Source organism: Rhinopithecus bieti, unplaced genomic scaffold (assembly GCF_001698545.2).
Source record: "Rhinopithecus bieti isolate Rb0 unplaced genomic scaffold, ASM169854v2 scaffold_57691, whole genome shotgun sequence".
Classification (NCBI taxonomy): Eukaryota; Metazoa; Chordata; class Mammalia; order Primates; family Cercopithecidae; genus Rhinopithecus; species Rhinopithecus bieti.
The window spans coordinates 2,533,483-2,549,122 of NW_016824383.1; the positions used below are offsets into that span (position 1 = coordinate 2,533,483).

Here is a 15,640-nt window from a genome sequence, read left to right on the forward strand (position 1 = left end):
CCATGGATTATAATCCATATGTTGCCATTATATATTTGGGTGCAGGAATTTTCCTTTCACTCTCATGTCCTCGGAGGGGGTGCCTCCTAGCCTTGCTGTGTACCTCCTTTTCAGATGCAGGGCGTTCCCAGGGCCACTGTCCTGCCCTGTCCACTGGAGAGTGCCTGCCCTGTAGCCAGGATTGTGAGCTGCTGAGCTCCAGTCCTGTGGGCCGACTTTTAGCGCTATGTGTAGGACTTTTGTGTTTGGAGCTGATTTTGTCTGAGCCCCCTTCTCCTCTCCTCTGCTGTGCTGTGTCAACTTCTGTCTCCACTCTTCCCTCTAGCTCCCACCTCAGGCTGGCAGCAGTGGGGGGATCTCCAGTGGTAGTTGTGTTGGAATTTGATGTGTGCTTTTCTAATTACAGGTTATTTGAAGTTTATAGTCTTTTTTTTTTTTTTGGTCTCCTAATAATGTGAAAGAAGTGGGTTATATGTTCATTTGTATTGATATTTCTCTTTATACAAATGGTGTGTACGTGTGTGTGCATGTGTGTGTGTGCACACACCTACCATTAACCTAGGGCCATAATTCCCTGAACACCCCACTTGGACAGCACAGTGAGACCCACTGAGCATGAGCTAGATATGAGTGAGTTCCTTAAACATCTTCAGCATCTGTTGTTTATTCCTCACCTCACAGAGTCTGAGCGAGGACGATGCTTCTGCACAGAAGTGCCTAGTTACTTCTTGATGATCTCTATCTATGGCAGTAATCCCTCATTTCCTTTCTTTCCGAGTAGTTTTTGAAATAATTTAGTACAGAATTATTTAATTGGTCTTTCTACTTGAAACATTTAGCATGAGATAGACATGAGCGAGTTCTCTGAGTGCCTTCAGCTGCTGTTTGCTGAGCGAGGCTCCGTGTTTCAGGTTGCTGGAGACTGTTCTCGGCTATATCAATGCTGTTGCACAGTCCATGGAAAGGAACGCAGACAAACTCACTGTGAAGTTCTGGCGTGCACTCCTTAGTAAAGCTTACGACCTGTTAGACAAGGTAGGTTTTCATTTCTCCCTGGAATTAATTGTTTTGTTGCTGTTTTTTATATTATTGTGAAATCATTTAAAGTTTTTAAGAAAAAACTTAGCAATTCCCTTTATGAATATAACGAAGCTCAGATTTTTCTTAGAAAATAATCTCTTGATGACTAGAAATAAATTTGTCTGGAAAAAATTGTTTCCCTACCAGTTATGAGAATATGTATGTCATATATTTTAAAATTAAGTCATGTAATATATAATGTTCTACTTTATTCAAGTGGAATACAATAAAAATATGAAGTATGTTACATACGTATCACTGGCCTTGAAATTAGGATTGCTAATTCAAATCTAGCTAGATGATTTAGCTTCATGCCTTTGACACTTCATCCTGACATCAAGCTTTTGTTTTGTTTGATAATGTGTGGTTAGTAATGCCTACCTGAAAGGTTATTTTAAGAATTAAATAAGAAAATGTGTGTGAAAGTGCCTGGTGCCTGGAGGTGTGCGATGGACAGCAGTCTGTCTTAATTGAAGTTTATCTTTTTTTTAATTTTTTTTTTCTTATCATGTTAAATATAAAACTTCTCTTTAGGTCAATGCCTTGCTGCCCACAGAGACATTCATTCCTGTGATCAGAGGGCTGGTGGGCAATCGCCTGCCATCTGTTCGGCGGAAAGCGCTGGACCTTTTGAATAACAAGCTACAGCAGAATATATCCTGGAAGAAGACAATAGTGAGTGAAGACCCAGGACACACCCATTTACTTTGCTTTATCAAGGAGCTGCATTTAACTCCCTTCAGTTTCTCTAGTGGTACAAGTTCAAATTGAAGTATATTATTATCTGAATATAATACCATGACATGTTTTAAAATGTGATGTTAATTCTAATGGGAATATATGTGTGTTGTAAGAGCTCTTAGAATGAAATTTCAGCCTAGTGGAATTCTTACTACACAGCTTATGTGGCTTTAGCCTTAGCATAATTCTAAGTCCCTTTTACTCCAAATTGTATATGTGAAAAACTGGTTAGAACATGCATTTTGCCTAGCATGATTGTGTGACTCAGGACCCCCGAGTCTGATTTCCATTTAGACAGTCTCAAGCTGTGACAACGGGAAAAATGGACAAACAGTTTTTGCAGCTTTAATGATTTGGGGATTCTGGCTGTCCCCTTCAGGTTACCCGTTTCCTAAAACTGGTTCCAGACCTTTTGGCCATTGTGCAGCGTAAGAAAAAGGAAGGGGAAGAAGAACAAGCAATCAACAGACAGACAGCATTGTATACCTTAAAGCTTTTATGCAAGAATTTTGGTGCAGAAAATCCAGATCCTTTTGTCCCAGTGCTGAACACTGCTGTGAAACTGATTGCTCCAGAGAGAAAGGAGGAGAAGAATGTCTTGGGAAGCGCGCTGCTGTGTGTAGCAGAGGTGACCTCCACCCTGGAGGCGCTGGCCATCCCCCAGCTTCCCAGGTATGCGGCCGGAGACTTAAACAAGAGCTGTTACCGCCTGGCACACATTGAAAAATAACCCCTTGGTGACTTTTCTTTTTCCTCTGAGTAGACGTTGCATAAAATTGGATTTGTTAAAGAATTGATCTTGCAGGGTGTGGTGGCTCACGGCTGTGATCCCAGCACTTTGGGAGGCCAAGACAGGGAGATCGTTTGAGCCCAGGAATGTGATGCTATAGTAAGCTATGACTGCACCACTGCACTGTAGCCTGGGCAACAGAGTGAGACCCTGTCTCTTAAAAAAATAATAAAAATAATCTTCAAATGGAACAACAGCTTTCCCATTTATCTTCAGATGCACTGCTTTGTGATGTTAATCGTCCCCCATTCTTCCTTCCTTTTGTCTAGCATAGTCAAAAAGCAGTGGGTGAAGGTTCTCGGCAGAGGGGCCCACCCAGTTAGGCAAGGCCAAAGCTGCCTCCTGTTGCCAAATTTGGAAGTTAGAAGCTGCTGGCTGTGGTAGTTCCTTACTGTACACAGCCAGTATGTTCCTTAACCTGTTAGAGCTTTACTGTCTGTAAAACAGAGACAGTATCTACCTCATAGGATTTCTGTAGGGCAGTGCTTGCAAGGAGTTTTGCATAGTGCCTGAAACATAGTAAGTGTTCAGTTAATGAAAGCCATTGTTAATTTTTAAATTACTGTTGTGTCCGTACTGTTGGCACTGGGAGATTTCTTGTGCTTAGCCACATAAAATGTGTAGACAGCGGTTTTTAGGCTATGAGGTAGCTAGCGATATGAGGGGATAGGCAAAGTTTGTTGTTTTTTTCATAATGCCTCTGCTGCATTCCCTAGCCTCCGTTTCTGCTTTCAGTTCCTCTAAAGCTCTTACTCCGTTTCTAGCCTGATGCCATCGTTGCTGACAACAATGAAGAACACCAGCGAGCTGGTCTCCAGCGAGGTCTACCTGCTCAGTGCCTTGGCTGCCCTGCAGAAGGTTGTGGAGACTCTCCCGCACTTCATCAGCCCCTACCTGGAAGGCATTCTCTCCCAGGTGAGCCACGATGACCGTGACACGCTATGCAGGGTGCCTGGAGCAAGTAAAAGATCACAAATTTCGTGATTGTTTTTTCTTTAAGGGTTAGTTTCTGTTTGACCGAAAGGAGTCTTATTTCTGAAGAGATGTGCTTGCTTTTATTAAATGTGGATTTTTTTCTCTTCCATCCTCCTTGCCGCTTAATCTTGAAATTGATATGGGGTCACTTTTAGTGAGGCGCTTCTCTTCTTTAATTGTGCGGAATGTATTCTGGTTTTGTTTTTCTTCTGTGAGATATTTGGAGTTGGGCTGATAGAGCCGCCTTTTATTATTTGTGGAAATTGGTGGGCCCTGTTTCTACTGTGAGAGGTTTAATCCAAAGGCATCTTGCAAAGCAGAATTTTTGTATTGCAGGTCAGCAGTTTCCTGTCAACACGCTAGGGGCCAGTGGTATTTCTGATTGAAAATGCTCAGAATGTTGAGCCCTGGCTATTCCATTGTGTTGATCGTTTGCCATTTACAAGGTTAGGAGCCTTCATTACCATGGGCAAATGATTAAACCGGTTCACATACACCACAGCCAGGGCTTACAAGTAACCCTCTCAGCCTGTGCTCTGAGGAGCTTTCTCGGTTTTTTAGCAACTTGACTCTTGCCATGGTCCCTTGCATTCCTGTGCTCTAAGAAAATCATCTGTCTGGGTGCTCTGTGCATCTGCCTCTACCACTGGCCTTCGTCCCTGATCGCAAGTTGGGCAAGAGGTGTCTGCCCAGTTTTATCCACTGACGTTTAGGGCTGGCTTTAAAAGGAACACTGAGTGTAGTTAAAAGGTGCTAAGCATTTTCCAAACACTAGTACATCATCATGAAGCCTTTCTCTAAGTGTGTGTTTGTCAGTGAGGATCTGCAATGGCCCTGATCACTTTTTTTATATTCCTGTAGGTGATTCACTTGGAGAAAATCACTAGTGAAATGGGTTCGGCCTCCTCACAGGCTAATATCCGTCTCACATCTCTGAAAAAGACACTGGCTACCACACTCATACCCCGAGTCCTGTTGCCCGCCATCAGAAAAACTTACAAGCAGATTGAGAAGAACTGGAAGGTTAGATCATATTGGGTATTAAGACTTTGGAGAAGGGAGAGGTGGTACTGAAATGTGTAAACTTTGACTTAAAGAAGAATATGTGTATTTAATTTTGAAAAATGCACATTGCTGAACTCTAGGAATCATTTGAAAATGGCACATCTCTTTGCTGTGTTATTGGTAGAATCACATGGGTCCGTTTATGAGCATCTTGCAAGAGCATATTGGGGTGATGAAGAAGGAAGAGCTCACCTCCCATCAGTCTCAGCTAACCACCTTTTTCCTGGAGGCCCTGGACTTCCGAGCCCAGCACTCTGAGGTAAGCTCAGGTTCACTCCTCCAAATCCTAAAGTTGTTACCCACTTGTTGAAGAGTCCAAGGACAGTCTGTCTAGCTGTGTAACAGTGGTACTTGCCAACATAATTGACAGATATCAGCACTGCAATAAACGGGCTCTTCTGTTTTCAGAACGATCTGGAGGAAGTTGGAAAAACAGAAAGTTGTATCATTGACTGTCTAGTAGCCATGGTTGTCAAGCTTTCCGAGGTCACATTCCGACCGCTGTTCTTCAAGGTGATTCTTTCTTCCTCTTCCTCTCTTTTGTGCTCAGATTTAAGTGACAAGATGTTGAAGAAACTAATACTATCTTATCCTTTTAGCTGTTTGATTGGGCTAAAACAGAAGATGCCCCAAAGGACAGGTTGTTGACATTCTACAACTTGGCCGATTGCATTGCTGAAAAGCTGAAAGGGCTTTTTACGCTGTTTGCCGGCCACTTAGTGAAGCCTTTGGCTGACACCTTGAACCAGGTGAACATCTCCAAAACAGGTGGGTAGTTGCTTCAGTTCAGTTGTCGCTCTGTGTGCCTTATACAAGGTACCAGTAAGATACAACCTAGTGCTCGGAGACAAGATTTTAAAAGTTCTTAAGTTCTAAGCTAAGGAGGGTGCATTTTTTACTTCATTGTTGTCAGACAGTGAAGTGTTGTTTTAGCATGATGAACAAATGTTATATGTCAATTCACTTGGGAGAAAGGATCAAGTAAATGGCCATTACTGTCAGTTACTGGAAGTAACTTTAAAACATAAAAATTAAGATTCGTTTATTCTCTGATGCTAATAAATGACCCACTTGACAGCTGAGGGAATTTAACTTGCCAAACCGAGTGTTAGAATCTTAACTCTAAAAGAAGGAATCATTCTTTGAGAGACCATGCTTTTTGTGTTCTGCCTTCATCCTGATTATGATTTCTAGATCATTTTAGCCTCTTCTGATTATAGTTATTTTAATAGTGATTTCAGTGTAAACATTGGAGGTTAAATGGTTAAGTTCAGTGTTTTTTCATTTTTACTCTTCCCACATCTACAGATGAAGCATTTTTTGACTCTGAAAATGACCCTGAAAAGTGCTGCTTGCTGTTGCAGTTTATTTTGAACTGTTTATACAAAATCTTCCTTTTTGATACCCAGCAGTTTATAAGTAAAGAGAGAGCAGAAGCTTTGATGATGCCTCTGGTGGATCAGGTAACCAAACAGAATCATCTTTCGTTACTGAGGAAGCCATCACTGTTCGAGCTTGGCAGGTTTTAGATCTGCTCAAATGACAGCTTGTTAGGCTTTTCCCTTGTAAGATTTTTTTGTTTTTTTGGTCTTATTAAATGAAATTTTTTATTTGAAAATTGTTTTTTCAAAGATACAACTTCATTGTGGAATTTGAGGTTTTTGTTTTGTTGTTTTGTTTTTTTGAGATAGGACAGGGTATTGCTCTGTCACCCAGGCTGGAGTGCAGTATGCAATCTCACCTCACTGCAACCTCCACCTCCCGGGTTCAAGCAATTCTTGTGCTTCAGCCTCCTGAATGGCTGAGATTACAGGCGCCTGCCTCCATACCTGGCTAATTTTTGTATTTTTAGTAGGGATGGGGTTTTGCCGTGTTGGCCAGGCTGGTCTCGAACTCCTGACCTCAAGTGATCTGCCCACCTTGGCCTCCCAGAGTGCTGGGATTACAGGCGTGAACCACCGTGCCTGGCCCTGAGTTGTTTTTTGGGTTAACTGCTCAAAAGAAAGACATGATATAAGGTGTCATGGTTAATGTATTCATTTGTTTTAACTGGGCCTCACTGAGAACACGTCACAGCATGGCTGCCCTCTGGAGGAAAGAGCTCCTCCAAGATGTTCTGCTGGAGAGAAAGGGGTGATGGTAAAGGGTATGAAATTCCATTTGAGTTCCAGAAGGCAATACATTTGCCCTAGACAGTATTAGAATAATACCTGGTTTTTGAACCTGCTATATCATGAAAGATAGTAAAATATCTATATGTTGGGTATTTTTTCAAACAGAAGAAAGAAATGAGACCTGTTGTTCAAAGTCTTTGTGTCTTCATAGCTGGAAAACAGGCTTGGGGGAGAAGAGAAATTCCAGGAACGGGTGACAAAGCAGCTGATACCGTGCATCGCGCAGTTTTCGGTGGCCATGGCGGATGACTCTCTTTGGAAACCGCTGAACTACCAGATTCTGCTAAAGACCAGAGATGCCTCGCCTAAGGTTAGGAACTGGGTGACAAGTACTGACACCGCATCTTTTCACTGCATGGCCTAAACAGCCTGCATGTGGTCACAGATGCAGGCCACTGGTAAACTGGCAGGGAAGAACATTGCTATTTGTCGTCCAGTACTAGAGGTCCGGTCTTTTGTATTAGGCAGAAATTTGTGCCTAAGAAAATTTTGGTTTTTACTTATAGGCTATTTGTAAAGAATAGCTATGCCCTTATCCCCACCCCAATGGTGCATTGGGCAGAAGTACTAAAATACTTTCTAAATACTTTTAAATAACAAAGACTTGAAGTAATTCCTTGTTTTTTAAGTGCCATTGAAATGTCATTGTGCTCCAGAGAGAGATGCATTGAATTTGTCCACAGAATAGTCTTTTGAGTTAGAGCAATACATTCTGTTGTTTATAGATACTAGGCTTATGATCTTGTTGAGTAAGTGGTGGCAGTGGAAATAAAACATGGGTAGGTTGAGTGTAAGTCAAAATTGCACACCCAAGTGTCACAAATTTCAAACTGTTTTAGCAATGAGTCGCCATTTCTCAAACTAATGACTGTATTAGAACCTTACTGGATATAACAGCCCAAAGCAGAATTTTATTAAGAGGATTTATTAGTTCAAATTCTTTATTAGGATATGCTAACCATGAGACTATTTTCATGAACCCCCACATTTTAAACCATAGGTTTTTATACAAGTACCAGTGTCAAATTTATTGTAATATTTTACTTTGATTGCACAAATCAAGGAAGTCCTGATTGAATCTAGGTAATTACAAATGGTTTTTTAATAATTCACTTTGTACTATCCAGATATTCTTTAAAATACCCAAAATTAGAAGACCAGTAAGGCTTTTGTTTCAAAAGCTAACAATACCCAACTACTGCTTGCTTTCCTTATCACAGACAAGGCATGTGAGGAACACCCAGACATTTTTAAAGCCCCAAAACTAGGATATTGTGACACAGAATGTTTTTTATTCAGTGCTGAGATGGGCACTTTGCCCAAGCGAGTGTCCTGGCCCCTCATACAACTATGGTGGTGACGACAGTCAGGGGCTCTGGGTGGGGAGACCCGCCAGAGGAGGCCAGAGGCACTGTATTGCCAGCCTGGTGGGCTGGCAAGCTCCAGTGAAATAAAATTTGGCAACACACTTGAGTTTGCGTGAGGTATTTTATTTTATTGGTTTTTTTCTTCAAAGGAAGAGATTATAAAAAGACATTTCACATTAAAGATTTGCAGTCGTGGGACACAGTTTGGAAAACACTGATTTATAAGGTTATGCATATTACAGACAGCTCCCAAATGGTTAAACTGGTATTCTAAGATGAAAGCTGAATGAGGTGAATAAATGCATATGAACTAATGTTTAGTTTAAAAAGTTAGAGTTTGTCTCCAGTCAGTACTGCTCTTAAGATAATACAGTAACACTACTTTTTATTTCTTTGCTCTTTTATCCCTTTCAGGTTCGATTTGCTGCTTTGATTACTGTGTTAGCACTGGCTGAAAAACTAAAGGAGAATTATATTGTCTTGCTACCAGAATCCATTCCTTTCTTAGCAGAGTTGATGGAAGGTAATTCCCAAACTATTCCCAACTATTAAACAATTAAGGAATAATTCAGTAAAATTCTGTGAAAATGTGCCCAATGATAATGCAGATTTGGATATAACATGACTAGCAGTTGATCCAGTCCTCATACAGACGGCTCCAGTCTCAAATCCAGGCAGGCTCGAGCTCCTGTTTTGAGTTGGGTGGAGGGAGCGAGTTGCGAAGTGACCGCCTCGTGATCATTTGAGAGTCCGTTTACAGTGTAATCTTCACCGTCTTTACTTTTGTGGTGTTTTGGATCATACAAGCAGATTACAGTAGTGTTTTTAATTAACCTCGTACATTTATATGATTGAAGTTCTGGTCCCCATATGGGAGGTTATTTAATGGAAAGGCCTAGTGGCATTAAGGACGCAGTAGGATGTCCACTTTTAGTAGCAAGCGACTTTCCTTCACTACTCCATGTTAGGTGCTTTACATGGATTATTTCACTTAAAAATCACAACATTTTATCTCTGTTTTACAAAGGAAGAAACTAGAGGCTTAAAAGGTTTCAATTATTTGACAAAGATCACAAGCTCGTGAGTGTGACATGGGGAGCTGTGACAGTTCTGGAACATAGAGTCTTAGGCCCAGGAAATAACAGTAAATGTTATTAAGGGAGGGGTGGTGGAGCAAGTAGATCAGTACTTAACTGATTCACTGCTTATCTAAGCTAAAAAAGTGCATTCTCCTTTGTTTCTTAGCTCCTGGAGGGGGGAAGTGTGAGCTACTAAAGGGTGGCATCCCTAGGAAGTTTGAGTTTTTGGGGTTCTTATTCAGCTTCCAGTGCAAGCCTGTGGGCAGGGAATGAAGGCGGAAGGAGCAGTGTGGAGGGAGGCGGTCCGTGGCACCCCCTGCTTTGTTAATGATGTGCTTCATTTCACTCTTGATTGAACGATTGCCAGAGAATGCAAGATATTAAGATTCAACTAATGAGAACTGAGGCAGGCGGATGGACTCAGATTTTAATTTTGATTATTACTATTTTTTTTAGATGAATGTGAAGAAGTAGAACATCAGTGCCAAAAGACTATTCAGCAACTGGAAAGTGTCCTGGGAGAGCCGCTCCAGAGCTATTTCTAAGACTTTCTGTGGTGTTTCATACTCTACTCAGCGTTCTGATTTTCTTATTTTATTTTGGGTGTTGGGTGCCATGTTACTTTTGGTGCCTTAATACACCTATGTGGTACTTAACAAATGTTTTATCACTTCTTTACAAAATTCTCACCTGGTTTATGCTACCACATAAGCCTCTCCTGCCTATTGTATAGAGCTACAGAAAGAGTAAATGATACATGGTATTTTTATACAGACTGATGTGTTTGTTTAAACATTTATTATTCTCTTCCTGATTGATGGTAATAATATCAGACCTGTTTACTTTTAGCACCCAAAGCTGATGCCTCATTTGCACTTGAAGCCTTAACTCTTCTATATAGCAGTGTCTTATATACATGGTATCTGTGTTGCAGATTTCACTCCAAGTTGCTCTCTACTTCAAGAAAATGAAGTTATTTAGCAATCAACAGAAATACTTTTGCCCGTAAAGCCTGCTTTTCATTTTGGGTAGGCGAACTTCAGCCTTCATTTCTTGTGCCTATCAAGAGAAGTGGTTCTGGAATGCTTTTTTTTAACCCAGGAGCATGACTGTCACCTTTATCCTTTATTCTTCTGGAAAACAGGGGAGATGGAGGCAATACGCTGCTTCTAAAGCAGCTCACACCTGGCTGCTCACACAGAGGGCCCAGAAACACTGGGTGGCACGAGGAAGCTCCTCCCGGATTAAGAATGAACCCACTTCCATTGGTGGTTAACTAAGAATTACTTGTCTAAGACAGTAAGTATCAGATTTTTTTCAGTGCTTTCAAGTGCCCTAATCTCTAGTACTGGGTCATGGTGAAGCTGGAAAGTGAAGGCTCAAATAAAATTAAATCTGCCCCCTTTTTAAAGGCATCAAGAACAATCCCATAGAATGTTCACATTGAGTTTAAAAGCCTTTGAAACTAATACAGAAGTTTAATGCAGAAATGTGGCAAGCAAAAGGTCAACTTGCAGTTTAGAGACACAGCTTGCTCGTATAGAATTGCATATTTCTAAGAAATGTCTCAATAAAATTCATAATAAATACTCATAGCTTTTTAAATTTTTTTACTCCACATAAAATGAAAATGAACTTAAGACTTATAAGGAAGGATGTGAGTGGGCTGTTTTTTTCCTAAATGCCTCACAGTCTCCAACAGCTCGGTTAAGCACTCTGATGGGCTTTATGAAGAAAAATAACTGGAGGATTCTGGAGTCTTCTTGCTTTCTACAGCTTTCCCTGTGGCACCCCCACCCCCAACCAGTGTCTTTGAGCTTGGTGAGACTCTGCATAAATTAACATGAAAAGCTGGAAAAGAATTAAGGGCTAGCAATTTCTACACTGAGTACTTTTTAAAAAGTAAGATTGACAATGACATATATCTTTTCAATATATGGATAGAAATAATATCTAACTGAAATCTGTTCTGAAAATATTCCTAAATCCTGGCAGCGTTCCGCCCCAGTTTAATGTGATAAAATGATCCTCACTGAGCGAGCTTTTTTCCCTCCCGACTCCCAAACCTTTGAAATTTCCTGTAACAAGATCTGACCTGTAAAGAGCCCATATACATGGAACTTCTGCCAACTCCCCTCAAATAGTAGAAAAATTACAGAAATGCAACAATTTAACTTGCTGATACAGGTTTGATTTTAATCACTTAAAGCAGAAGAGCGCTTTGATCTCAGTTGCTAATGATGGAGGACTAATCTTAAGAAGAACAGAGGCCTTGAGTGGTGATTTGCATGGGAACAAAACAGATGTTTGCATTACCTCTGCCTGCGTTGTCTCTTGGTTGGTGTACACTTTCTGATACTGCCTGCCTTATGACTCCCTCTAGTCTAATCCTGACCTTACTTTGTTGCCCGTAAATATCTCTCAAATTGAATGCATCTTGCCTCTTCCTTAAGCTTTCTGTAGGAGTCTGTGTAGACTTGGATTCGCCCTAAGTTCAAATACGCAGAAATCAGCTGTCTTGGGCTTGGCATCAGGTTAATTTCAGCACCGTTTCCTTCTTCTGCTTTGTTTTTTTTGCCTTAATTTCTGTGCTGTGCTCAGATGTTGTGCTAATTATTTGGTAAAGCTTGCAGCTAATAGAGCCACATGTTTATTGTGATAATGAAAATGATGTAAGTCAACATCAGTCCTCCCAATGATGGGATATGATAGCGCACTGGTTATGAGAGTGATCACCGGGGAAGGAGTTGTGTCTTCGATAAATTAGTGTCTTCAGCTGATTTAATAGCTGCATAACTAATCCCAGAGGACCCCTTAGAGTTGATGTAATGCCTGTAGGAAAAGCAGTGCACAGCGATAGAGCACAGAAGAGTCGAAGCTCAAGAGAACAGGGAACATACTGGTCTGTTTGACCACTAAGTATATATTCCAGCTCCTTGCACAGTTTTACCAAAAAAAAAAAAATCTGTGCTCAATACATGTTAGCGACTGTATTATAGTAGGTACTCCCTACATACTTGTTGAATGGGATTCTTGAAGAGTCAGCCAGAGTAGGAGAGCGGGCAGAGTGGCTTTAACTGGTTGTGTTGCTGCCCCCAATGTCCCCATTCAGTGCTGGACACGGCCATACTTCATGGCAAGGACTGAGAACACCCAGCAGGACTTAAGGGCACACAAGCTCATTTTAACAATATAAACAAGAGAATGACAGTGAGATGCGATTTGGCAAGGCCAGTATCACAGAAGCCATTCTGTATTTCGGTTTTTGTAGCAGCTGTGTAGGTAGGCTACCAGCTCCTTACTTCCACTAAGTGGATGTCTCCATTAATTTCCAGCGTGTCAATGCTGCTGAGCTCTTTAAATCTGTGTTTGTACTCCAGGCTGTGTACGCCATTTACTGCAACCTTGAATTCTCTAACATCACAATAAATTATCATCTGAAAGGAAAGGAAACATGCCATTAGTGGTTCCCCTTAGTTTAACATTTTGTGTTTGTTACACACTAACAGGGTGTCAGAATAAACCATTTGATTTCTTTATACGTAGAAAAGTCCTAGCCTGCTGCTGCCGACTTCCTTCTGTGACTTCCAAGACCCTAATATAACTAAAGTGTCCCTGGTGGTGGCATTGTCTGCCTCATCCACCCAGGGAAGTGACCTGGACGTGTTTGGAGCCTCACACCGTCCCCAGGGCCTGCGGCCTTCCTTTCCTCAACAGCCCCTCTCCCTCGGCCGCATCCTGCCCCTTGCTCCTGGAAAGCTGGAGTGCTGCCCCTCCTCGCTGATACTGGGGACTCTCCTAAAGCAGGAAAACTCCTAATGTGGTCGCTCTAGTTCACTGAGATGCTGTTTCCAGCTAGTAGCCTGGAACCAAGGGACTTGGATCCTGTCTTTTCTGCCTCAAACGCTAGCATCGTCAACAAGCCAGACAATTAATACGAAATTTCAGCAGCTTAAGGCACTTGCTAGGGTTTTTACAGCTGCTTGGTGATCCTGATTCCATAAGCTCAACACATCTTAGCCTCAGTGTGTTTGTCCACAGCCATCAAAGCTGGGTACCCCATGAGTGGGAAGTGCTGTGCATTCTGGCAGATTCATTCAGATTCATCAGCAGTGTCTGCCCTTCAGTCATCTGTGCACAAAACTCAAACAATGTAAAACCAAAACAACAACTAGCCTTTTACATCACCTTTACACCTAAACTTTATACTTCTGGCGCCGCACTCCCAATGCCAGGCTGGGTTTCCACGCACACCGAGAAGGCCACTGGGAGGCCCTGCACTGAGCTCTCCCTGTGCTCCTGGCCCCCCGTGAAGGCTTCAGAAGAAGGAGGGGCAGCTCAGCCTTGCTGCCAACCCGGCCCCACCCCCAGAGACCAGAATGAAGCACAAAACCTGGATCTGCAAAGCGGCAAGTTGAGGGTTTTCGTTCTTTTGACAGGAGCCGTGGAAAGGGCTGCCAAGGGAAATCAGGAAGGGGAGGAAGTTTCAGCTCAAGCCTGTACTCTGATGACAGAGCTGGCCAAAATGAAGCTTCTGTGGCTCCAGAGGATTGGGGAAATAGGTGTGACCTGAGATTCTACCCACAAGAATGGTGGAGATCCCAGTTCCACCAGGTAGAAGGGACCCTGGATATATCTCACAAAATCTCAGGAAACACAAAACACACAGCCTCATGCTATAGCTCAGAAGGAAAACCAAGTTGGCAGCAGAGGGAGTCCATTAGTCACCTGTACTGTATCAGAGCAAGTGCAAAGCCAGTGAATCACAAGCAAGTGGCAAAGAAACGACATGCCTCTGGATGAGCAGACTACTGCAAATGAAAAGAAGGCACATCCTTTGCAAGACCCTCAACCTAGAAGAAAACAGAACAACAGAATCCCTCACAACCATCTGATGCTGCCGAACAGCTGGGAAGAACATGGATTCCATCCAGAGGAAGAGCCCACGGATGAAATTACAATACTGAATGAGATTGTTTTTAAAACACTAGATACAACTAAAGTGTGTTTGAAACAGCAAGAAGATTTAAAATGAAAGTAATGGCATAATGGAAAGACCTGAGATAATCTCAGTGCAAGCATCGTTAAAAGGCAAGAGATGGAAGCCCCTGGAAAGGACCTATCAGTACAGAAAATCGTCAACAGTGATCAACATGAGGATAATTACTGTTCCTGAATTAGAAAATTAAATGGAAAAGATGATTGTTCAAAAGCATACAACATCCATCTATTCATTCCTTCAGCCAGCCATGCTTTTCACTGTCTCTGCAAAAAAAATTGCCTGGAATATGGTTCATCTAATCCTAATGGTACGATCTGAATTATGAAGTTGGAGATATTTTCATCTTAGTATTTTTCAGCATTACTTGAATGTATCATTATTGTCCTTTTTTATATTAATATAGTAAATCCAAACTTGGGGCCCAGATAGGTCCAAAACAAGTTACATCATTGGTTTCCTGTCACCCACCACAAGGCTCAACTTCCTTCTAGAGCGCTCACCTCCGTTTCCCTCCAGCGAACCCCACGTCACCCTTTATGCCTTGACTCTTGCCAAGCCAGCAACCCTGTGCTGCCCTTCCCACCTCTAAGGACTTGTTCAGATCAAGCCCTAAATCTAGAAAAGCCAACCTTCAGCCTTCCACATCCTTCCCAGCTTTCTGAATTCCAAACCAATATCCACAACTTCCAGGGAATCCTCCATGATTAGCCCCCATCTGTCTACACTCCACATACCAGGGCGCTGCATTAGACTGGAACTTAGGAATAAATACGCATGTCACATTGCCATCTATTCTGCCTGATATTCATGCTTTTAGTAACGGGTTTTGATGAGTCCTCAAGAACCCACATGGTCCAGAGGATGTGGCAGTTTAAAATGCTGTAGAATTATAACCTAAACCAGTGACCCTAAGTGCCTGTGTGAGGCAGTGGCACCTGAGCTGGTGAGCGAGGCTGGCCAACCACCCGGCATCCGCATCACAAGGAGACGATTCTCTGCTCAGCATCCCAAAAACATATTTTGGGAAAGGTATGTGTTACAATATTCACCTATTTGGGGACTCAGGACTACATGCCTTTTAGTTCCAAAGGACTGATGTATTTTTCCTTGAATACATACAAACAAGACTAACTCCTCAGGAGAAAGGACTGCCACCTGAAACCATCTACCCTGATGGGAGGTGATGGCCAGTGCAAGCAAGCAGTTTTAGGGTCTCCACACCCTCATGTCTGCTTCTGTGATTAAATGTGTGACTCCAGTCCTAAGACAAGCTTCCTGGTTACATTCCTATCAATATGGGGCTACACAGGAATTTTAATATGATGACAAATGCCAATTCCAGTGCACATAATTTGACACTCTACTGG

The 15,640-nt window shown here is 42.1% G+C and overlaps 2 protein-coding genes across 6 annotated transcripts in view; one reads left to right on the top strand and one right to left on the bottom strand.

The window, feature by feature from the left end:
- The window catches only part of HEATR1 (HEAT repeat containing 1), a 57,779-nt gene extending 47,733 nt beyond the window's left edge, over nucleotides 1–10,046 (top strand). The window contains 12 exon segments of the mRNA XM_017862268.1: nucleotides 912–1,035; nucleotides 1,615–1,755; nucleotides 2,201–2,493; nucleotides 3,376–3,526; nucleotides 4,448–4,609; nucleotides 4,776–4,910; nucleotides 5,060–5,164; nucleotides 5,251–5,419; nucleotides 5,960–6,114; nucleotides 6,977–7,135; nucleotides 8,607–8,715; nucleotides 9,728–10,046. Of these exon segments, the coding sequence (XP_017717757.1) occupies nucleotides 912–1,035; nucleotides 1,615–1,755; nucleotides 2,201–2,493; nucleotides 3,376–3,526; nucleotides 4,448–4,609; nucleotides 4,776–4,910; nucleotides 5,060–5,164; nucleotides 5,251–5,419; nucleotides 5,960–6,114; nucleotides 6,977–7,135; nucleotides 8,607–8,715; nucleotides 9,728–9,816 (1,792 nt within the window). The 3' untranslated portion in view covers nucleotides 9,817–10,046.
- Nucleotides 8,295–15,640, bottom strand: part of LGALS8 (galectin 8) — a 35,826-nt gene continuing 28,480 nt past the window's right edge. For all 5 annotated transcript variants that reach the window (XM_017862273.1, XM_017862269.1, XM_017862272.1 and 2 more), the window contains one exon: nucleotides 8,295–12,708. In XM_017862273.1, the coding sequence (XP_017717762.1) occupies nucleotides 12,559–12,708 (150 nt within the window). In that variant the 3' untranslated portion in view covers nucleotides 8,295–12,558. The remainder of the gene's footprint in view (nucleotides 12,709–15,640) is intronic.